Source organism: Tyto alba, unplaced genomic scaffold (genome assembly GCF_018691265.1).
Source record: "Tyto alba isolate M040663 unplaced genomic scaffold, T.alba_DEE_v4.0 Super-Scaffold_22, whole genome shotgun sequence".
NCBI lineage: Eukaryota > Metazoa > Chordata > Aves > Strigiformes > Tytonidae > Tyto > Tyto alba.
Window position 1 is genome coordinate 9,406,517 of NW_024881296.1, and position 24,626 is coordinate 9,431,142.

General features: G+C 34.3%; 1 protein-coding gene across 7 annotated transcripts in view; it reads left to right on the plus strand.

The window, feature by feature from the left end:
* The window catches only part of RYR2 (ryanodine receptor 2), a 430,624-nt gene extending 407,779 nt beyond the window's left edge, over positions 1–22,845 (plus strand). For all 7 annotated transcript variants that reach the window (XM_033008863.2, XM_042795831.1, XM_042795834.1 and 4 more), the window contains 10 exons: positions 8–50; positions 2,754–2,887; positions 9,183–9,243; positions 10,583–10,729; positions 12,624–12,758; positions 14,811–14,967; positions 16,829–16,893; positions 18,232–18,332; positions 19,820–19,871; positions 21,545–22,845. In XM_033008863.2, coding sequence (XP_032864754.2) covers positions 8–50; positions 2,754–2,887; positions 9,183–9,243; positions 10,583–10,729; positions 12,624–12,758; positions 14,811–14,967; positions 16,829–16,893; positions 18,232–18,332; positions 19,820–19,871; positions 21,545–21,640 — 991 coding nt within the window. In that variant the 3' untranslated portion in view covers positions 21,641–22,845. The remainder of the gene's footprint in view (positions 1–7; positions 51–2,753; positions 2,888–9,182; positions 9,244–10,582; positions 10,730–12,623; positions 12,759–14,810; positions 14,968–16,828; positions 16,894–18,231; positions 18,333–19,819; positions 19,872–21,544) is intronic.
* Positions 22,846–24,626: the final 1,781 nt, after the last annotated feature.

Here is a 24,626-nt window from a genome sequence, read left to right on the forward strand (position 1 = left end):
TTTTCAGGTCTTTTCCAAATAACTATTGGGACAAATTTGTGAAAAGAAAGGTAAGAGTTATTTTTTAAAATATATAAGAAGTTAAAATAAAGTTTTAGTGCATGTTTATTTTTGTGTTTGAAGAAATATGGACTACACTTCTTTGAAATATAACTGATTCAGTGTAGATTTCCATATTTGCCATTTTAAAATACACAGAATTCCTCTTCTCATGCTTATAACTACTTTTGTGTGGTTTGGATAGTTATTCTCTCAGACTTTTTCTACATACAGCTTGTTGTATAAAACAGGAATTCAAATACATTAATGAAATTCTGTGGAGAATTTCTGTGTACACTTGTATGTATTTTACAACATATGTAAATTGTTTTGTCTGTATGTATTTATGTTTTCACCTCCATGCACACGAAATAGGGAGTCCCTCACCCAGGAGAGGGTTAGAAAGGAATTGAATAACAAGACAGGACAGATTTAGTTGCTTAGGCACAGGGTATCGTGAGACAACTGTACAGATCAGCAAACAATATACATGCATCTGACCCTTCTTGTCCCTTACCACTTTATTTTCCCACACTTGTTCCTCCTAAATCACCTAAATCCATCCCACGTCTCACCTTTGCTTCCTCTCTATAACATCCAACAAGTTCTGTGGAGTCCCCAAATGCTCTTCCTTCGCCGTCCTGTAATGTATCCCACATCCCTTGGCAGTAACCCTCTTAGTCTGAAAGGTGATCTGGAAAACTACTCCCAGTGATTCATCTTGATGGGTTTCACACATGGACAACGGGGCTGAGGCTCTCCTGGGACTGCGCTCAGAGGGAGCAGGCAGGGTGTCCATTCATTGAGAATCAGTAATTTGGGTTCCTGCCTGACATTGTGCCCCCGTGCTCCTCTGGGCTTGAGGAGTTGGGCCTTTAGTGGGCTGATGGCTCCTGGGATTGGCCTTGGGAGTAGACGGACGGGGTATTCTTTGGACTAGCCCGCAACCATTGTCTCTTTGTGGTCCTTTTTGGGTGTACAGATGAGCTTTTATCACATATCTAACCATCCCTCTCAAAAATAGTCCTCTGTAGGCAGAGTTGAAGTTCATTTCTTGTGAACATTATGTCAAATGTTTTCTCAGCTTGATCTTAGGAAATAAATGTTATGTATGTACCATAGCTTACAAAAAGAATAATATTCCTAGTGTGTTTTGGTCACAATAGAAAAAAAAAAAACAGAGGGTGCTTATGTTATTGAATAAGATTTACTCCTCCTTCACGCCATTTGATATCTTGTCTTGAATCACACTTTTGAAACAAGTCTTTTTACATACTAGTAGCTCTTCTGCTTCATAACAGTTTTAGGTCAACCTGTCTAAAAATGCTTTTGCTTGTGTATCATATTTTGCTGTTGAAACTATTTTTTTGCATATTTGACGTTGTTAGATACATATTTCTGTCTGACTAAGCAAAGAGGAGGGAGCAGCTTGCACAGAGTACTCAAAAAAGAAAACAAAATTCTACATTGCTTCTGTCAATGTAGTAGGTTGAGGAAAGTTCCTATTAAAAGGAAAGGAGCATTGTGTAGAAGGTTTGGTACTTTAGCTGAGGAACTGTTCTGCATAGATGTAAATGCCTTCAAATCCAATATTTTGCAAAGAATGCTTTATTTTGTATGTATTTGTATTTATATATAAATATTGGTAAATCACTAGCCAAGCAAATGATCCACAGTCACAAAGCACTGTTTTCAGGCATGTGACAAAGAAGTCTTGTCTCTAAAAATTGGCAAAAATATCAATAAAGGTTTAAAGCATTGCTTATCAGAAATCTGGTAAAATTCCACCTCACCTGCAGGATTCATTCAGTTATTATCTTGATATCCAAAATTTTGTATATCTGAGTATTCTTTTGAAATTGAGAAGAGACAGATAATATTTAGGAAGGACCTGTGTGTTCAGTGAGAATGAGGGCAAGTAAATGTTCATTTCCAGAAGAGTTTCTTACAATACATTTTAAATTTTGTAAGAAAGAGATGGGGGGATAGTTTTGAATTGATTGAAAATCATTTTTATCTGTAACTCTCTGTTCAAGATCTTTTGATTCCTACAAACTCTATGTGTATTATAGTTTCATTGCTTTATTACCTAAAAAACCCCAAGATCATAAAATCATGCAATGTAACTAGTTAATAAGTGAGGACATTTTTCATGACAATGTGAAATACATTCCCTTCAAAGAAAAAAAGAAAATTCCCAAATTCCCAATCAAGACATTCAGGTTATTTAAAAATCCTTTTTCAACAGAATAAATATGTCTTTTGGTGTTTTTTGTTTTGGTTTGTTTTGGTTTTTTTCCTTAAAAGGAAGAACTAGTAAGGGTCAAATACTGTTTTTGAGAAATCTTATTTTAATCAGTTTTTTTCACGTAGCTGGGATATGCAAAATGTCTCTTTCCTGTGTGACCTCAGAGTGTATTTTTTTTCTGTCGGTGATGACGTTGATTTAGTTATTCTCTTTCTGCTGTGTTGATTTCCTCTTCTTGTTTTAATTAAATGTGTAGGAACATCTTATCTTTGACACCCACTTCTTACCTTTATTGAATTGATTGCAGTTGAGTAGAAAAAAAATAAATTACTGATTGATATGATAGACAGATGGAAACAAACAGATGAAAAAGATCATGTCTGTTGAACTTCTTGTCTTCAGAAAGCATGCTGAAAAACAGCTGGTCTAACCAATTGATTCTCTTGAATATTCCTCCTAATTTTAGGTCATGGATAAATATGGTGAGTTCTATGGCCGTGACAGAATCAGTGAGTTACTAGGAATGGACAAAGCTGCTCTCGATTTTAGTGATGCTCGAGAAAAGAAGAAACCAAAGAAGGATAGCTCCTTATCTGCTGTGTAAGCCTTTGCTTCTGGTTTGTTTGTTTGTGTGATTGTTTTTTGTTTTTTTTTTTTTTTGTTTGGGTTTAGCTTTTTTTTTTGTTGCATCTTTTTTTTGTAAGTTAAAATCAAGCATTCAAAGTTTGTCCTTCAGCTTTGAATTTTCTTGTCTTTCATACATAGCTATATAAGATAAATCCTTCTTAAATTGAATGATATAGTGAATTTATTCCATTATAGACAACATGTATACAGGACTCCACTCTTTTTTATGTATGAAGATTTAGGTTAGCGCACAGCTGCTTGAATGCATTACATTCCCACTGTTTTGGTAGTGTCATTAGAACTGGGCTGGAAACTCCTTTTCATAATTCTCTCAGTTCAGCTCAGCTGGAAAGAATGGGCAAAATTACCACTGTGTGTTCTGATTATAAAGGAATGATGAAATAAATTTAAGTGATAATGACCGGTAAAATCTAGAAAGTCGGATGATTAGTCTTCACATCTTTTTATAATTTGTTTTTCCTAAACTGTGTATTTGCCTATTATCTGAGAGACAGACATGAAAAAAAGCCCCTAGACATTCAGAGTAATTGCATTAATTTTCCTTCTTAGGGAAGGGACGCACTCAGCTTTGTAAAGCACTACAAAAATGTTTTTTTTCCAGTTATGCATTATAAAAAATATATTCAAATAGATAGAATATATTTTAATAGATGGACTATTAGTGCTACAGAGATTCTAATGTAAGGGTTTATTTATAGCTTTCTTTAAAAGCAATATTTTATCAATGGGTTTGCAAGGATTATATGAGGTAGACAGTGGGACCACCAGTAGATTAGAATTTAATTGAAGTAAGGACTTTCTTTGTAAAGTTGGATCTTTAATATTCATCTTTTGTAATGATGGATAAATAAACCTTGAGTCTGTCTAAACAATATGCAGTATTAAGGTCCAAGGACTGTTGCAATACTAAATAAAATTGAATATTTTGGTAGAAGTACTTTCCGAAGTACTTTCCAAAATACTTTCTTACCTTTTGTTTTACTGCTGGATTATAGTAGGACCTATGCTTGAGTTTAGGAAAAAAAAAATATTATTTTTATTACTTTTATTAATGATATAAGAAGAAAATAAAGCTACTTTCCCTTCCCTATATGCTTATGACTCATATTTGGGAAGAAATTTGAAGTAATGTTTCTGTGAATATTCCTGAAAAAACAAACCAGAGTGAAGCAGTTGGAGAAGGCTGATGAAATACTTAATTTCAGAATCAGGTCTGGAGGATGCAGATTTTTTGTTACATCGTTAATGTCTACTCTATGTTATTTATATACGATTAAAAAAAAATTATGACCTCATCCATCTTTCATGTTCTTCCTGGAGAAATCATTCCATACTTATAACAGATGAATATGCTGTGGGAAAATAAACAACTGACTGAAATTTACAGAACCATTCATATAAAGTTCATATGCTTTGGGAAGGTACACATATCCACTTTTTACCAGTTTAAAAAATGAACACTAATGAAGCTACTAAAACTTAGGCATATTTTAGATTCAACTTTTGAAATATATTTACAGTGCAATGAAGGGAGAGGTAAAAAAGCACTGGAGTTGAACCCTTACTGCACCACTTCTGGGCAAAAAATTGGAGAATGGTATGAGCTGGTGCAGATCCCAGCTGTAGCTCCTCTGCTCCTGCATGTGCCAGCAGGAGGTGGCCCAGACCGAGGCCAGACCAGATACCTGTGTCTGTCCCCACACAAACGGGAAACGCAGCGTGTAGCATTTCCATTCCCAATACAAATGAACTGGGTTTTTCTTCTGTCTCCTTGACCCCTAGCTCCTACTGTTTCTTCCCCTTTCCTGTGGGCAAATAACCTGGGACTCCATTCCATGTGGCTTCCTGCAAGGGACTTGGAGCACTCCGCAAGTAACTGTGCTCCATCAGGAGCTCCTGCCTGTCCCACTGATAAACTGCCTTAAAAAATCCTCAGTGTACTGTTATATTTTAACTCTGGAAGAGCCCTTCATCTTATGGATGCAGTTTGGAGTATTTTTTTAAGCATATGTATTTAAATTTATAAGTATGTATTTCAGTATTTAAATTTGGTTATATTTAAATATAACCAACTAAGGAGGATGATGCAGTTGGAGCTTTACTGTAGGTTAGACAGTAAAGACAGTTAAAATTTGCACACTGAGATTAAGACAGTGCACTTTTTTCAGTTGAGTAAATTTCCTTTCTGGGGTGGATGGTGTTATACTGGCTGCAGCATGGATGAAGTATATTTGAGAGAATACTATGAAAGACACATTGATGAAAGTTATTTATCAGAGGTGTCATAATGAGGATTACCTCTCAATCCCTTTACATTGCTAACTGCTGTTGGTTCTGTGGTCATTAGTCTAGTCAGAGTCAATAGAAGAGTTAGCTGAGGCTCAAGCACCTGCAGCAGTCAGGGACATAAGGCTAAGTGGAGGGAAAATAAACAGGGCTCCTGTTGAATTTTTACATGGTAGAAGAATTTTTCCCCTTTCAAGAAGAGAACAATGTAAATAATTTTCCCCTGGAAGACGTGAGGTTTCCATAGTTGAAATACTAGTGCAGGTTGCAGCCAAATGTAATACAGGCAATTTCTCACATTTTTCCTATCGTTTATTCGCATTGTGCATTCTCACACTGTGCCATCATTCACTGTTGCTAAACTCAGCTACTACAACTACAGTACTACAGTATATGACAACCAGTTCAATGGTGCAGAAATAAGTCAAATAACAATTCATTCAGACTAGGAAATTCATCCAATATACGACTAATGGTATTCTAAGGGAAACTTGAAACCATACTGTTACTTTTTGATTCACAGCTGTCAAGCTTTATTTTTATATGACCTCATATTCTTTTAAGTCTTTGAGCTACTTGATCAAGGTAGTGAATGGAAATAGAGAGGAGAATGTGGTATTATTCATTTTATTATTGCTTTGCTATCTATATCAGACTTACTTAAAAAAATTAAGATATGGAAAAATAAATAGTTCCTTTTTCCATATAGGTCAATATTCACGTTATTTTTAGGAACTCTACAACTATTGCTGTTTGTAAAATATAAAATCATCAAATTAAATCAACTACAGTTCCCCTGTTGCTGTTTTTTTTTTTTTTTTTTCCATTTCATGAGAGTATCCTACCTGTCCATAAACAATTCTGTCCATGTTGTTTCATACATAAGATAAATATAGTTAGGAATAGGTAGAATCTAGTCACACGAATATGCCTGATGTTAGAAGTGAGAGATATTGGGTCAGCATAAAGTAAGAAATTAACTTGCTACAATAATACTTTCAGAAATAAATTTCAAGAGTTTTAATTCATTTCACCACCTGAATATGTTATTGAACAATATTCGAATGAGAAACTGTTCTTAACATTTTTGACTTTTTTTTTTTCCCCCTTTTCGTTCTAGGACAGAGTTTTCTAAAAGCTTTTATTTCTGTAATAACTCAAATTTGGGGGTATAAAATTTCCTTGTAACTTAGGGTCGACAAAACTGGTATCAGCACCTCTTAGCTGTGCTACACTGTTGTTAGAGAAGCCATTTGTTCAAGAATCATTCCTAGCTTTGGTGAAATGGCAGCAAGCTAGATTTATCTTTGAGTACTCTGGTATCTGGAGCATAGCACAATTTTAATAATGTCTTTCAAAATATGAATGTGAATTTTGGTATGGATGCATCTTTCCATCCTTGTAAACTTGAAAGCCTGTTAGAAAAAACCCTTGCTTTTATTTTTTTTAGTGTATTTAGTTTGTTTGTTATACCAATATCTTCCCTGCAATCCTAATCAGACAGTAAATGTCACCCAGTGACTATGGCTTGAGTCGCCATGGAAGCAACTCAGGTGAAAACTTAGGCTTTAGTTTCTACAGAGTTGATGTCTACCATGAAGGGATAATGAAGCAAAACAAATTCCTGTCTGTGCCATCAATGTGCCTAATAATCTATGATAAAGTCCTATTCTTTAAAAAATTTTCATGCCACCTTATGAGAAGTTTTAGATTTGTTAACTTAGTAATTTGTTGCCTTTGCATAGGTTAAAAAAAAGCCCAACAAATTAAATGTTAAAAAAGAAAATTAAACTCTGTTGAGTCTTTTTTAACTACATAATAGACTCTGGAAATCACTGTTATTCTTTGTGCTTATGTTATTTTTGCCTTTCCAGAGCATTAATAATATAACTGTGCTCTTTTACCCGCTCTGAGCTAAATGTATAGTCCTGTGGAAGTTCAGTGAAGGCAGAAAAGTATAATTCACTGTGAATAAAGGGTAAAAAAAATGATTCTAAATGAGTTACTGTATCATCTAAACATTTTCTGCACAGAAGTAAAATGAATGTATGAAAAATCTGCTGTGTGTAAATTTGAGAGCAAGGGCCAAATCTTTCATAAATCAGAAAACTTCTACTACATTTCTTCTGCTTTGCCTTTTTTGTTCAAGTGGAATAATACACTTCAGAAGAAAAAATGAATTCTTAATTAAAATAGACTGTAGACTATTTGGAGTAGAAGTCTTGATCTAAGTTTGATTTAATGCTGTTTTTCAAATATTGTAGCTCCACTTATATCTATCTAATGTTTACACTATTATACAGGAGGTTCAACTTGAGTCTTTTGCTTTTCAGTTTCATGTTAAAAATGGTGTTAACTTTTTGCTTGTATTAAAGAGTAAATACTGTTGCATATAATACAAGCAGGAGTTCGGTATTTTTATGGAAAAGTATTCTGTGAGAGTGTAATCTTCAAATACATCCATTACTTTTATGTGGTTAGTGGCTCTGGCTATACAAGTAAGAATTTTTGAAAACTGACCTTGATAGACCAGGGTTTAACTTTGGGGATTCCATCTAAGGTCTCAGGTGATTCCATATAAACATCTGGCACAGTACTATGTACTTTCCTATATGGCAGGTATACAATATTAGTCACTGTCAACAGTTCTTCTCTTTCAGGAACACTGAACTCACTCACATTTTAAGGATAGAAGAAAGAAAGATGACATTTTACATGCTATTATTTATAATTGTTCCTGAATTGTGATTGAGATTTAGAATTTTTTTTTTTGTGTCAGTATGGTACAGGTGATCCAAACCTTTCCAAAAAGAAAAAATAAAAAACTAGAGAGATAAAAATACTGTTACAAGTAAAAATGGTATACATCTTGTATGGTAAGTTAGTTATATCACTGCTCTATAGAGGAAAAAATATGCTTCAAGCAAATGGATGGATTTATTTCTAGTGTAAAAAATGTAGCTTAAAGTTGAGACATTTATTTGTGTTGACAGAGTAAAAGGAGAATTAATAACTGAAGGTATTGATTAAAGAAACACAAGGGAAAAATTTGGAGACGATGTATTACAATATCACTCTGTACAACATGAAAGTTTGTTGAAGAGAGGAAAGCAGTAGAAGAGGCTAAACTGACTAATAAAACAAAAATTTTGGAGAAAGTGGGAGCCCAAACCTGGACCCAGCACTCCAGGTGTGGCCTTACCAGTGCTGAGTTAGAGGGGAAGGATCACCTCCCTCATCCTGCTGGCAGTGATCCTCCTCATGGAGCGCAGGGTACCGTTAGCCTTCCTTGCAGTGCAGGTGCATGGCTGGCTTACGCTCAACTTGCAGTCTACCAAGAACCCCAGGTCCTTTTCTGCAAAAGCTTTTAATATACATTTCTCTTCCACACACATTTATTCCTAATATCAGTGGGAAAAGCAAAGGACACAAGCTCTGAGATTTATTTCACCTCACTTTGTCTGTCTTTAATGTCATCTAATTCTATCACCCAAGGTATGCTATCATAATCAACGGAAAAGGATTGGCATTTTGGTGTGCAAATTTTTGACAGCTACTTCAGGCTTAAATAGGTCGCAATTAAAAAAATACAAAAACCAAAACCAAAACAAACAAACAAACAAACAAACAAACAACAAACCAACCTCTTTTTCTACATGGATTATACAGACAGTTCATTTCACTTGTTATATATATGATAACATCATAGACATCAATCAGCATTAGGTCTGATGAATCCAAGCCAGCATTTATTAATTTGTTTTTCTGCTTTTTTTTTTTTGGACAGGTCCACCCCAGAGCAAAAGTATGAATTAGAACAAGGTTCTGATGTATTTCAGCTTTTGGAGAAATAGATCAGCTGTTGTCTCCTGTATTTATGTGACAATACACTTTCTACAGATTATGTTGCACATTTTCCTATAGTATTTTGATATAAAATGTAATTTATTTATTTTTACAGGCTAAATTCCATTGATGTTAAGTATCAGATGTGGAAATTAGGAGTTGTTTTCACTGATAATGTAAGTTTATCAGTGTGTGTATATATATATATGTATGTATATATTTACCTTCTAAAAAGCAATATACACTTGTTAACCCAAAGTGATTTAAAAGGATGTATGAAATACTCTGGATTATATTTAATTTACTATGTAGATGAAGAAAATCTTAGAAGCTTAAAAAGACATGATGAAATCTTTTCACAGTCACATAGGTATTAGTCTTTAGAACTAGTCCCACCCCTCTTATGAGATGCTTTATTCAGGACCAATAAGCAGGCACTGTGCTATAGAATTAGAAAACTGACTATATAAATTCTAATTGCCAGTTTTCATGATGTTCACAAACTTTATGAACACTTGGACATTCCTGGAGCACAGTCAGATCAGTATAGTTAATGTATGTGGAATTGCTAAAATTTCTATCACTGAAACTGGTAGTAGGACGTGACACAGAATGAGGCTGATTTTAATAATTTGAAAAAATAAGTCGTTAAAAAAACAGGAATAATAAACAAGACTGCCTGTTAAAATACCTTGCAGTTTAAGAAGTCACTCATTATATGATTGTTAAGTTTCTTGTGATTATTGCTTGCCTAACTCAGCTTATTTTACTGGTGGAAAAAATGGTTGGGGAACAAACAATTTTGAAATTAGGACCGCTGGAGAAAAAGCATAATCTGACTTTAGTTGGGAAGAGTGGAATGATAAGTCTCCAGGACTACAGACAGCATGATCTGTAGAGTTCGAGTTTGTTTAGGGTTAGGGTTTTTCTAAGGGGGGGACTGTAATTTCTTTTATAAATATGTACTTGTGTTTAAGTCCAATAAAAATTCAATGATAGAGGAAAAGATGAAATTAACATTTGTAGTAATAGTAAACTACTTAAATAACACTTATATGTTTAAGTAGTAGTTTTTGGTGGTTTGACTTAATTATAAAATTTCTTTTGTTGCTTGCAGAATCCTTTAATTTGTCACTAACCACCTTAGGACTTTAATATTTTAATGTGATTATGTAGGAATTCAGAAACAAATGATTTAAATCAGAAAAACTTCTTATATTACAAACATTAACAAATAAGGGGTTAGCAATTTCAAAATCAGGTTTTACAAATTAAAGTTTAGAACATGTCAGTTTTGACCATGCCATGTGAACTCTCTATTTGCTGATTTAATATTTTTGCACAAAGAAAATTCTCAAAGATTTCTAGCAAATTCTATATAAAAAAAAGCCCAACTGTTTTTCTATTTAAGGAAAAGTACAGTCAGACTATTTCTACCTTTCCTTACTGTTTTGAATTAATTTAAAGCTAATAGCCATGAGTTTTATTTTGTGATGTACTTGTTTTTTCTGTTAGTCTTTCCTTTACCTAGCGTGGTACATGACCATGTCAGTCCTTGGCCATTACAACAATTTTTTCTTTGCTGCTCATCTCCTTGACATTGCAATGGGATTCAAGACATTACGAACTATCCTGTCATCAGTGACCCACAATGGCAAACAGGTATCAACTATCAGCTTTTTTACTTAAGGAGTACACAGGAAAGATCACTTCATGACTTGATTCAGCTGCTCTGCAGATTAACAACAGAATTGTTCTTTCATCATGAAGTTTAGAACTTGGATCAGTGGGGAATCTAGCCAGTGGGATTTATAAGCATAAGAAAATGGGACTAGGATGTATGACAGTCTCTAGCTGTTATGAGCAGCCATGTCATAAAGTTGCTGTTTAAAATTTTGTCAAGATTCATCCAAAGAAAGGTCCACTTGAGACCCAGTTACTCTTTCTGTTAGAGGACTGTTTGAGAAACTCAACTCCTTGATGATAAAAAATATTTTCTTAAAGAAGCTATAAAATCTGAAATTGCATTTCTGAATTAAGTAAATAACTAAGGCTTTTCATCTACTGAGATCTGTTGTAGCAATGGCATTTAATGTAACTTGAAACTTAGTGTTCCTCAAGTCTGATGGTCTTCCTAGTTCAAAGGAACTCTATAAACAATTTATAATGATAAAAAGCGATCCTTGGTCGGCTTAGAAGGTCTTCCAACAAGGCAGCCAATATAATTCTTATTCAAGTGGGCTGGAAATTGTAATATAAAGGTCTTTCTGTTGTGTAGACTTATGTGCTGTTGTAGTAAGATAGAACTTCAGTTCTAACTTTATACAATGTAGGTGCTTTAGAAGTCTGGTGGCAAGTGGCATTTTGAAATTTATTAGTAGCAGGTTATTTTTTAGGGTTTTTGTTTTAAACCACTTTTATTTTAAGCAAGTTAGATAGTAGAGAAACATAAAATCATTAACAATGATTTTTTATAAATGCAAAGAGTGATTGATTTAATATAATTCTGCCTTCAAATGCACTGTCCTTGTCAACATTTTTAAAGAAATAATACAAATTTAAATGGACACAGTTTTTATTTCAAAATAGCTAGTGAAGCACATGACATGTAGAAGACTCTTAAGTATGAACTCACCTTGACAAACTGTTATTTCTTTTAATTTATGTAGCAAACTTAAGTTTCATTTGTGGAACAAAAATTGTGTCTTGGAAAGTTACAAAAAAACCCCAGACTTCATTCTTTGCCTTTTAAAGAACAGAATTTCTTAAATTCTTAATTCTTATTTCTTAAAAGATCAAAAAAAAAACAAAACAAAAATCAGTCTGGACCTGGAAAAAAAGTGTGAGGTATTCTACCTTTTAAAAATAGTTCTGAAGTGTTAGCAAATTATCTGTGAAGTAAGGGGGCATTATTTATGATAAGGAACTTCTTAGATCTGCCAGCTATGCAAGTGAAGTATCAATTTGCAAGATATTGCAGTTCACTTCCAGCCGCTCCCCATAAAGCTCAAGGCAAAATTTTAATGATGCTGCAGTTGAACAGTGAGATATTTGTTGCTGCTTCTCTGAGATAGATATAAAAATATTAGGAACAGTTTGTTTTACATGTGATTTCATAGACATAAATAAAATTGTTATAGTATTAAATTAGTAGAAATATTATATTGCAGTTGTATAATAGGTGATATTAAATAGTAGTAATGTTACTATTAGGTAGTAGAATTTCAGATATTTTGGTCTGATTATGTGGGTTTTATATGATTCTAATGGATTGTTTGATGGTATGTGTACTCCCTAGATTTTGCAAGATTTGTCTTTGTGTTTCTGAAGCATAGTTTTCCTTCAACATAAAACAGATGAAATGTACAATCTTTGCATGAAAATATACAGATATATTACCAAATACTACAAAGATGATCAAAGAGATAAAGTAAAGCAAGTTTTCCTTCTGCTAGTACATATAGATTATTGTTACTTTCCTTCTCTTTTTGCAAAGAAAATTGTATAACATAATTCCATGGTGGTGTTGTGTCCACTCTATAATTTTGTCTTCCAGCTTGTCCTGACAGTGGGATTACTGGCAGTAGTAGTATACTTGTATACAGTAGTAGCATTCAATTTTTTCCGCAAGTTCTACAACAAGAGTGAAGATGGTGATATGCCAGACATGAAATGTGATGATATGCTAACAGTAAGTCCTATTTTGCTTTCTGATTTTTTTCTCAAACTGTTATGTTTTTGTCTTGACCTCCTTGTAATTCATATTCATGCAATCGTATCATTAGCCAGCAACAGGAAAGACTGTAATTGAAGGCAAAGGAACAAATACAGTGAACATCCCTAACAACTAGATATACTCTGTGTATGTTAAACAAACACATCTATAAATAGATAGGAGAAATGTCATAGTATTCTTTGCTATATTTTCTCAAAAAATGAAAACTAACTACAGCTGTGAAGCTTATCCAAGTTAGTTAAAGGAAAGTACTACTGAATCTTGAGGTTCTACAGGCCGTTCAGGAGGAAGGGTCAGTTATAGGCAAGGACTTTCATAAATAAATACTGAAAAAAGGTACTGAAATGCTTGTTTAAGCTTGGAAATCTGTCAGTTTCCTGTAACATGAATTGTCATGATTTTCTTAAATTGTCGTTGCTGTTACTAAAATCACTTCTGTGCTCAGAACCACTGAAAATTATTTGGTACTTTGTCGTGGTTTGGGCAGTGCGAGGCTTTGCAGTTCTGGGTGGTAGGTAGAACTTGAATCACAAAGAATTTCTAAGATGTATTGACATTTATATCCTTTTGAAAGCAATTATGTACAACATAGTTAAATATATTTCAGCATGTTATGCAATATGAATCACTTCCAGTGAATTTACACCATTTAAAAGCCCAATAATTAGATAAACTGTGGAAGCAGACTAGTATGTCTGTATTCATATATGTACATTCAGTACAAGAAAGGCATAAAACTGGAGCAATAACCAGTGGAGGGCTGCTAAATTGTCAGGTGCTGGAGCACTTGCCGTGGGAGGAGAGGGTGAGGGAATTGGGCTTGTTTGGCCTGGAGAAGAGAAAGCTTTGGAGTAGTAGGGAGTATAAGAGCAGCTCCCCGGTGCCTGCATAGAGGTTATTGGGAAGACAAATCCTGACTTTTTACTGCAGTGCATGACAGGAGACCATGGACATAAAGTGGAAAAAGTGTTCGGACTGAGGAGAGCAGTAAATCTTGCAATGTGAAAAAATGTGTCTTGAAAAAAAAAGGATAAAATTACAGAAAATACATTTTTGTTTTTAGAAATAGAAAAATAATTTTTAAAACTTCTTAGATAACTAATGCTACGTTCACTCATTAAATTAATGGTTGGCTTTTAATGGTGAAATAAAAACTGTCTCTAAAAATTGTTACATTTTTCAGGCATAGGTCATTCAACATTGTTACTATATTAATTTCTTACATAAGGGATTTGGGGGGTAAGTATGGCATAGAAATAAAAGAATAGATTTTTTTGTATGGTTAGGTTTTATGAGTTAGTTATTGAGATTATCGTAACTATTTTTTGTTAAGGAGTGAGAACCCTGGACCTGTAGTTTGCAAAGGTACTTAAAGGATAAGAACCAATCCACTGCTCCAGACCTCGGAGAGTGATATCATAATTTTCTATTAAATTATAGTATGATAAACTGGAAATTTTGCATTGTCAGAATCCCACATAACTATACTGAGAAACCTATTCTATCACATTTCAGATCATAGTTTCACAGTATTAGTCTCGGACTTTTTCCATCATTAGCCTGTCCTCTGCACAAATATTCTCAAAGTTTTTTGTTTATTTTGCTTTTAAATTTTTGTTTGAAACACCAAAGATGGGGAAAGTCATTCACTTTTGAGCTAGAAAAATGGAAAAGGATATGGATGTGGTGGTAATGATACTTCCTATTTGCACATTACTGAAACGATTGTACATGAATCATGGTGTGCTGCTGGGCTTAAGGTAGTTAAACCTTTGATCTTTTTGAACTACTACATAATGGCAGAACATGAAATACTGCAGCTTCAGCTGCACAGCAGCATTTCACCTCCCTCAGAAAAATACATAAACTCAACAGGGAGAAAAAGATGACTTGCCATAGTACAGTTGCTAGACCATAGAAGAGTTCTGCCAATTACTGAATTTGCAACACTGGGTATTTTAATTTAACTGCAGACAAACTTCGTTCCCTTTATTTTGTGTTTTCTAGTGCTACATGTTTCACATGTATGTTGGAGTACGTGCAGGTGGAGGCATTGGTGACGAAATAGAGGATCCAGCAGGAGATGAATATGAAATCTACCGAATTATCTTTGACATCACTTTCTTCTTCTTTGTGATTGTCATTCTGCTTGCAATTATTCAAGGTATATGTTTGTAGCTCATGGTGAGACTGAAAGCGTTATTTAGCAGTACAAAGATCTTAGTACTACAGTAATCACACCTAAGATTCAACCAGGACACCAGGGTAGATCATGAAACACAGATTTATACAGTAGATCACACCCAGCTGGCTTTTATCCAAATGCTTTTCTTCCTAGTCTGTAAAATCAACGGGCTCTAACTGGATTAGTGGAAACAAAAAAAGCTCTTTGCTGTGAGAATACTGGTGTCACTACAGTTTCTATCTTCTCCTGGCCCTCTTTAAAAGCCTCCTGTAAATGATCAGCAAGAGGAGTGATTAGAAAGTCATTAGAAATTTTGTGGCATACCTTAAAATTGTCTTTCAGCATAACCTACCCTTTGTGAGCTTATGTGTACAAAATCAGTAGTGGATGCTGTCAGTATTCCCCCTGCCGGCATCTAATGTTCTTGACTGTCTAGCAAATCTTCAGATTGCTGGTAGTGACATGAAAATTGGAACATAGCTTTAAGAGGTTTAACCATTTCTTACATGAAAACCTCTATTTGGTGTCATGACTGCTTACTTGAAAAATGTCAAAGAGTAAAGAAAGGTGCTTGATGCAACAGCTTTATTATATCCTGGTAAATGACAATGGAAAGTCAGCTGCCATCAGATTAACTTCTGAATTTGAGTGAAAGCATTTGACTGGTAGTGTGGCTTGCTGTTCTAATCGGGATAGTGAATACTGAATTTTGGGAGGTCAGGGATCTTATATTATATTTGGATTCATGATGTTTAATGTTATTAACTAAAGTACTTAAAAGCCCCATCTGTTTACATATTATAACTTCAAAAGATTGTCAAAAATGCTCAGAAAAAAGATCTTATTAAAGTTTGCACAAATTAACAGAAGTATATTCTTGATTTTGGAAAAAAACATGTGATGATTTTTGCTAGGTCCAATTGCTATTATAAATAGTGATACCTTATTGCTTTCTGTCAGCTAACAGTTAGCTAGTTTATGATGATTTTGAAAGCAGTAAGGATGCTTTCTTGCTTCATACAAGGAAGGTGACTGTGCTTGTGGTAAATTGTTACTCAAGCAACAAGTTCTTTAAAGGGCTTGGGGAGGGTGCAAAATAACTTATAGCCTGAAGTGGCATATCTCATACTGTTTGTTTCTTTGTTTTGTGAGTGGCTGAAGAATAGAGGCCTTAACTGTCAAGCTTTGAGTACAGTTGTCATCCGGTATTCATAAGCTTTACAGCACAGTAGTGTCGATAATGACTGGAATTAGTTCTTATTTGTATTGGTATAAGTGACAGGAGAATCATAAATAATTTATAATCTGAGCCATAGAGCCTGTGGTCGTTTTTCTTCTTCTTTCTGTATCTCCCTGGAACGACCCTTTACTTCTGTAGAGCTCTGACAGTGGAGCCTTGTACTACATGGCAGTCATAATGAGAGGGGATGCACAGAGCTCTGGGCCTCCCTACATCTGCTGTGTCATAAACCTCTGCACTCTGTTAAATGTACAGGAGTATTCTTTCTATAGTAAAGCCTTTATCACTGTAAAACCTCACGTGTCCTCATGTTCTGAGTCAAGATTAGAGCACTGTGAATAAAACAGAAGTCTGCTTGTCCCATTTTGCAATTCCAAATGGTACCATCAGCCATGTTACTGTTTGCCATTTTCTTTCACCTGCTCATTTTTCTTCATGTATTGAGTTGTTTTTGTGGTCTTTGAAATGTATATTGTTTTCTATTATTTCTGCAAAAGATTCTCCATTTAAAATTCTTTGTCAGTTATCCCTGGATTTCCAAATATTCTTTGTCACAGTTCTGTTCTTGATTACTAACTATCATTTTAACTTAAACCCTAGGTTTAATTATTGATGCTTTTGGTGAGTTAAGAGATCAGCAAGAGCAAGTTAAGGAAGACATGGAGGTAAGAACATCCAATTGCTGAACCATATGCTATTTTCATGTTTCATGAATACCTGCTTTCAATCAAAATGTGATCTAATTAGTGGATAGTTTTTTAAACTAAGAGGAAAACACAGTTCTATACGTGGTTCAATATCATACAATGCCCTGAATGAGATTCAACTCTCACATCTCAGTTTATTAGATGGAAATAATAGATGAAGCTTTTTTTATTCACTTTTTTCTGTATCTATTAAAATATAAGAACTTGCATAAATAGTGTTGTTAGTACCCAATAAAGTTCTTTTTAGGCAATTTTATGAAGAGAAAATTCTGCTAGCATCCAGGTTCTGAATAGCATTTATCCCTCTTTGCGGCCTCCTGTGAAGGAGGCATGCTATGCCTTGACAGGTGCTTTGACAGCCAACTTTAGCTAGCTGTTACCTTGCATGTCTCTTTGCATGGGACACAAACCCAGGTTCTCTAAACTGATATTCTGCTCTAAGCATATTTTGGATTTGTTTGCCAACTCCTAGTATGTTTGGGTTTGTTTTTTTAATACCTCCAGATCAACTGTGGTCATTTTTTTTGCTGTCAATAATAACTTAACAAAAATTCGGACAGAAAGGCTAACATTATTTTCTTATGAATTTTTAAAGCTTAGACTAATCCCTCTCTCTTCATTTTTGTAAACACAAAAAATCTTTGTACATTGCTCTATATTATTATGAATTACATGTCTGTGGCTATTTAAATATTTTGGATCATCAAGACTAGAAGTTTCTAGCACAAGGTGTTAACACTGTCATGCTACAGTTTATCTCAGATATAATTTTCTTTTTTCAATCTATGTGTGAAATTATCCTGTACTTAGTGGTTTTCTGTTCTGTCATTTAAGTATAACTATAAGAACTCAGAAGAGTGTTACAAACCTACTGTGTTTTGTAATCTAAACTTGGAGCATGTTCAGTTTCAGCTGGACAAAGCTTTGAGGTAAATATTGCCATATGTAAAAGTAAGTGCTTCTTACAGTGCTAAGGGGAAAAAAAAAATCAGAGTTGACCATTGTATGCCATTCTTTCTCCTGGTATCTGTTCACTTACAGCTGGCAAAGATTTTTTTTTTTTTTTTTTTTTTTTTTAAACAGTAAGAAGCTATTCTGATGGCAGTTAAACTTCTATTCGAGTGTTTTGGCTGAGGTATCCAGTCCCAATCATTAAAAGAAAAGCCTTTTTGTTCAGCACATATTATACATGATGCATTGCCATTTTCAAGAAAATTGTTACATTTTTATTGTCCTTCACTCAAAGCGGGGCAGGGTTATATATGGTGTTGAAGTGCTCTGTATTCTTTCTTTTAGACGAAGTGCTTTATCTGTGGAATAGGAAATGACTACTTTGATACAGTGCCCCATGGCTTTGAAACACACACACTACAGGAGCACAATTTGGCCAATTATTTGTGAGTACAGTAAAAATGAACTCCTCACTAACTCATGACCCTTGCAGCCTCTGCAAGTACCTGATTAGCTCTGCTGCATAAGTAAGAGTCAGTAGTGTTTGGCTTTGATGTGCTCTCATGCTGTCTGAATGTATAATTCTGTGGTGATGGGAGCAAGGAATGAACAAATTTCATTACATTGTTTCCAGCTTGGTTGTGACACACCAATTTTGTGTCAGCTAGGAGATGGAAACGGGCAAATTAGTATGTGGCTTTGGAGGCATTGTAAAATTGTATGTGTTGTGTAAAGTACAGAGGAGCTGTATGATCTGGCCTGGAGACTGATGGAGAGAGTGCACAAGCGAAGGAGAAAGGCAAAAGTGGGAAAACTTACATTGGACAAAATATTTTCAGTGGAGTGCTGAGTTTGACTAGGAGAACCCAGGACAAAGGGAGTTAGGGGAACCTAGAACAAGGAGCTAGAGAAGGGAGGGATCAATCCAAGGGCATGATGTCCACCTTTGGAAAATCCAAGCAGAGCATCAGAGACTACTGAACTCGGTCTTTTTAAATCTGGAAGTAAAACCATTTATCAGGTCCACAATCACTGTATCATACTGTTCCTCTCCTGTCAAGTACATATGAAAATCCAGTGTCAAAGTGTGTTTCGTACTAGTGGTGTCAGTATGAACCAATGGATGAATGGTGACTTTGTCTATAAAATAGCACTTTGTGTGCACAAAATAATGAGACTGTAAAGTAAAACATCCCTATAAAGAACTTCCACCTGAATAACAGGTTGTGCAAACAAAGTACATTGAAAGCACCATCATGTGGGATTTTGTTACTGCTTACAAAGTGCTACATAAGTAACATCTTATAGAATACTTACTTGAAATGCATCATCCTAAGGAAATGTTTTTTGATATTTTTGTGAATGATCATATTTTATATTTTACATCTGTTTGGAGAGAATGGCTATTATGAGTAAAATTCTGAAATCATCACCTAGGGTCTGTCAGATATCTCAAAACCCCAAGACTAATGTATTTTTAAAACTACAACATCTTTTCTGCTCCTGTTGATCTTGAATTACATACACTAGTAAAACATCCCCAAGCTATAATTTTAATAAGAGAATTCTCTCAGTCATCTTTAGCATTTCTTATTCACTGTGGGGAGAGGTAAAAAAAAAAAAAAAGTTCCAATTACTATTCTGTCTACTTCCAAGTTGGTTCTCATGGACAAGAAAATGTCTATCATAATTTTCAGATTAGAAAGCTTAGAAAAATCTTAATTTAAACTGAGCTGCTATTTACTGTAAGTAAAACTGAAGCTCTTGCATTTTAGCATATAATTCATTGAACAATGAGTGAATGTCAGCAGTGTCAGGAAAATATATTTAATATGTCTGGGAGTATTATAATAAATATAACTCTGAAACTTGTAAGTCCATTGCCTAATGTTTCCAAATATTGTATTCATAATAGCTGTTTATTTGCTTGTAGGTTTTTTCTGATGTATCTTATTAACAAAGATGAAACAGAACATACAGGACAGGTAGGTTGAACAACTCTATGAATGTCAACAGTTATTAAATAATAATGATTCTAAAATAAAAATCATTCAGGCTTGGCAAAACTAAGGTTATTCTAATGAATAGCTCCCTATATGTTACATAACTTGATTCTCATTCTTCTAAACAATACTTACTTAGGACTTTGGTTGCTTAATGTTAGATTGAGTATCAATTCTGTATTAGTTTCTATTCCTATTTTGTTATCTGACCTGTTATTCGTAAGTTGTTAGTTCCACAAAATGTAAATACAGACTATAAGCAAAAATAATGAGAAAGAGATCATTTAAGCATCCTGTGAAAGCAGCATTCTTAATTTCTCCCTGTTTATTCTTTTTTAATAATTTTTGTCCTTTATTATTATCATCTATATATAATCTTCTATGTCTATATTCCTGAATAAGTCCATATGAAAGAGCTTGTGCATATATTTAGAATTAAACCCATGAAAGAAGTTTTCCCTGGAGGTTTCTTCTTTGCTGCTGTTCTTTCAAATTTCTGGTGCTCACTTCAACTTCCTTTAAGTATAATTAAAGTCAGTGTAAAAATGTATTAGATTTACTGACTACTGTTTTTTCTAGTGATAGTCTTACAGCTGACTAAGCAAATCTTCCCATGTCACCGATTAGAAAACAAAAAGCCTGAAGAGCATGATAAACACAGCCCTACAGATTTGGGTCAGAGGGATGATTTGCTATAACTCTATGTAGCTTACTCTTTCTGAACTCTGATGTATGTATTTGGCAGTTATGATAATCTTCTTTGCATGAATCTCAGAATTGTCCAGTATCAGATTTTATGTATTTGCTTTGCTTTTTTTGAACATCCATTTGCCATTTGAGAATTTCATATTAAAATAAAAAAAAAAATGTTTTTCATTTGTGTTTTCTTTTTTTTTTCTTGGCATACAGTGTGTCCTACTGTAGTCATTGAAGCCAGATTTCTACTAACTAACTATTCAGTTTTGATACTGTTAGCTGATAATTTGAGAATTGAGAGTACCATAACTTCTAGGGCTGTGATTTAGTGGTAGACTTGGCAGCATTATGTTTACAGTTGAACTTGATGATTTTAAAAGTCTCTTGCAAACTAAATGATTCTATGATTCTGTAACTTGTGTAACACATGTCCTTTCTACCATGAAATTAGTATAATAAAAAGCACATTTAAGTGGTGTAATTAAAATGGAAATAAACTGGCATATCCTTTAGTATTCTCTGGACTGCCTAAAGGCAGAGCGTTACCTGAACAAATAATCAGAAAGAAAAAGAAAACACCACTGAATGAGAAAATATTGCTCTTCTAAGAAATATCTTTAAATGCAGAAATTCAGTCAAATTTATATGACAGAAAATAGTCTGCTTAACCTGGTATTTCTCTTGTGACCAGCTTTAATTGAGCTTTACCATGCTCCTGGATGTGCAATAAGAACTAAACTACCTGGTCCTCTTCTATGTGTTTCTTTAGTGCTTTTTGACTAGGTGACAAAAACCTAAAAGGTAATGTGAACTGATCAAAATCATTAACATGATTTTGTAGATTGATATGCACAGCATCAAAAAAAGTGAAGCAGTATATATGTAAGAGGAAAAGATAAGTTATGGTTGGTGCTTTTTTATTAAATCAAGTTCAATTGCTTAAACTGTGTTTCTTTCAGGAATCCTATGTATGGAAAATGTATCAAGAACGGTGCTGGGAGTTTTTCCCTGCTGGTGATTGCTTCCGAAAACAATATGAAGACCAGCTCAATTAAGCAGAGACAAGGATTTCCAGATGAAAATATGTCCATGTATTTCCCAACTCTTTGGGAATGTCTAACAGATTTCTTAAATCCCCAAAGCTGTGTGCTTTTTGGAGCACCAAAGCTCTGTTTTTAATGACCCAACTGCGCTTTTATTTTATCATGTATTTGCTTTGAGAACACTGGAGTAAAGAACAATGAAAAATAACAGCAACTCTGGAAAACAAACCGACCACTTGCACACCCAAAATATATCCCTATATATAACATGCACACATAAGAGACTTGAGACAGCTGATTTCTGAAACTGCCAGATGATGCCCTTGTCTATAAGATCACACATGGGGTGACATGGTAGCAACACTCATTCAATCTGTTTATTTCATCATCCTGGAAGGAACTATATGTAGTTCGCAGAGCAATGTAAAAGATTGTTGTGGACACTAAGTTGTGGGGAAATAGTGCCTTACTATATGTGGGTTGAGCTATGCAGAAGATGAGTGCATGATGACATCATATTACTTTTTTTTCTTTATGTCTTCCCTTTCTTCCGAGTTAATATTTATTTTGTGGGTTTGGTGGGTTTGGAAGGAAGGGATTTGATTGTGTGCATCTTTTTAATAAGACTGGAGTGTCTCAGGACAAGATTAGTTTATCTTCATCAAGTTTATTTCACATTTATCTTCCTCTTTAGCTTTTGCTCTTATTTTGGTAATGCTCTGATACAACACTGCAACTTTATGAAATCTTTGTATGAAAACAAGATGACTGCAAAAAACACTTTAACAAGAAATGTTTCATTGCATGTTTATTATGCAAGTTTAAGAAAAATCAAAAAAAAAAAACCTTCAGAAGCAAGTTGATTAACATGAAAAAACATTCACAATAATTATATTCATAGTAATAAAGTGTTGTGGGCTTTATTGTACATCTGGAACAAGTGTCATCAGCCAACAATGTATATGTTACAAATTTGACAGTAGTTTTGGTTTCCTTTCTTTTTCTTCCTTTCATTTCTGCCACCTGTGATCGATAGTGGAGTTGAAGATTTTCTTGTTAAATTATTTTTTAAAAGCAAAGCTGAAGCAATATCCATTCAGGGACACCATCAGTTGCATCATGAAACACCAATGATGTGTACATCACTCCATTTTGAGTCCTTTTCAATTGTAATGCCAGTCTTTACAAATAAAAAGAGAGATTCAGAATGGAAACAAGCTGGTTTTGGTAACATTTGAGGTCTTTGTTATTGGAGTCTTTTTATTAATCTCTGAGTTTAAATATACCCACTTCAAACCAGGATTAAGCTGCTGTTTCCTTAATTAAAGTTTTTGGGTTTAGGTTTTTTTGGTTTGGTTTGGTTTGTTTTTTTTTTCTCTTCTCCTGGACTTATTGCTTTTCTGTTGCTCCACCTTATTTCTTTACAGGCCACAGTTTTGTCATAAAATAAATAAGCTGTATCAGTATTCAGTTATAACTAAGAAACATTATAACTAAAGAAATACAGCTTTAATAACACTAGTTCTGGATTCTTAAAATTCAGGCTTTCAGTTCAGCAGATTGTGAATATTGCTACTCTGAAATGGGCATCCTGATGAGGATTCTGGTAGAATTATCTCAAATTCTACAATACTTAAGGGTGCAGAGGCTAAGCAAGCTGGTGATGGTGGGAGGGGCAGGTACAGCAACTACAATTTGTATTCAGGTTTTAAACCACTCCCACCCAGTTTGAAGTATTCATTTCAGCTTTGTTTCCTCCCTATTTGGTACAATTCCATAAAACACACTTACTCAGCCTTTATGGGATTTGCATATAAGATTTAGAAACGAGGGGTTGCAATGATGTTCCTTTTGGGGGTGTACAACATAGAGGTAGTTTGACGCGTAGACGCACACACTATTTTGGTTTTGCACATTTTGTTGCGAAATATGTTGCTAATGATTCTGACTGATGTTTCAAGATCCCTTTGTCTTGAAAACAAATTCAAATAGACTTCATAGGCAAATACCAGAATAACCTCAACTTCCATGTCACAAAGCTTCTGGGGCATCATTACTGTTGAATGCAGTATGCTGTTTAACAAATATATGTGAAGCCACATTTAAACACTAGAGTCCTTCAGGATGAGTTCTACTGATTACACAGTGATGCAAAAAGTTTAAGTATGACAAATATTAATTTATGAAATTAGTTATAGCTTTCACAGAAGCAGATTCCTACAGCTAAGAACTGGTTCATGAGAGTTTGCAAGATTAGTGTTCACTGCTGAAAAATGATGGGAACTAGCTTTGGCAGACCTTCAGAGCCTGGTTCATGCTGTATCCCCTCTGCAATGGCTGTAGACTTTCTGCAAGTCCGTGAAAGTTGTCATTTGCTGTTTTGTTCAGTGCAAAAAACTTGCCACAGCCTTTTTCTTAATGCTTAACACATCTAAATCAAGCACAGAAACTCACTTTGAAATTAAAGATAGGAGAACATGTCATAGGAGACTGGTTTATTTTAAAAGGACGCAGTTCCTGTGACTCATACTGTTTCTGACAATAATGTGCACTTTTAATAGGATAATATTATTTGATCAGGCCACATGCTACATGATACAGACCGTGGTATCCAAGTTAATACTATTTAATGTGGTTTAGACTTAGACAAAGTTGATGCAAATTCTTAGATTTTATTAAAAATCACTGAACTTACTGTGACAACCACAACTTCTTTGAATTTTTGTGTTGTAAAAAAGCCAGTAAAATAAGCAATGTGTCATAGAAACACAGCCAATCAATACATACAATTCACTGCTTTAATAGTTGTATCAAAAGAAATTAACATTGACATATATGTCCCATATACTAGTGCAACATACAAGAGCAGGTAATAATAATAATATATCACTTGAAAACTGCAGTTTTAAATCCAAGAAATTCAATTATAGTGCTTATGTATGTGATGATTAAAATAAGGTTATACTTGCACATTTGCGTATGCTAATATTTTTTTCAG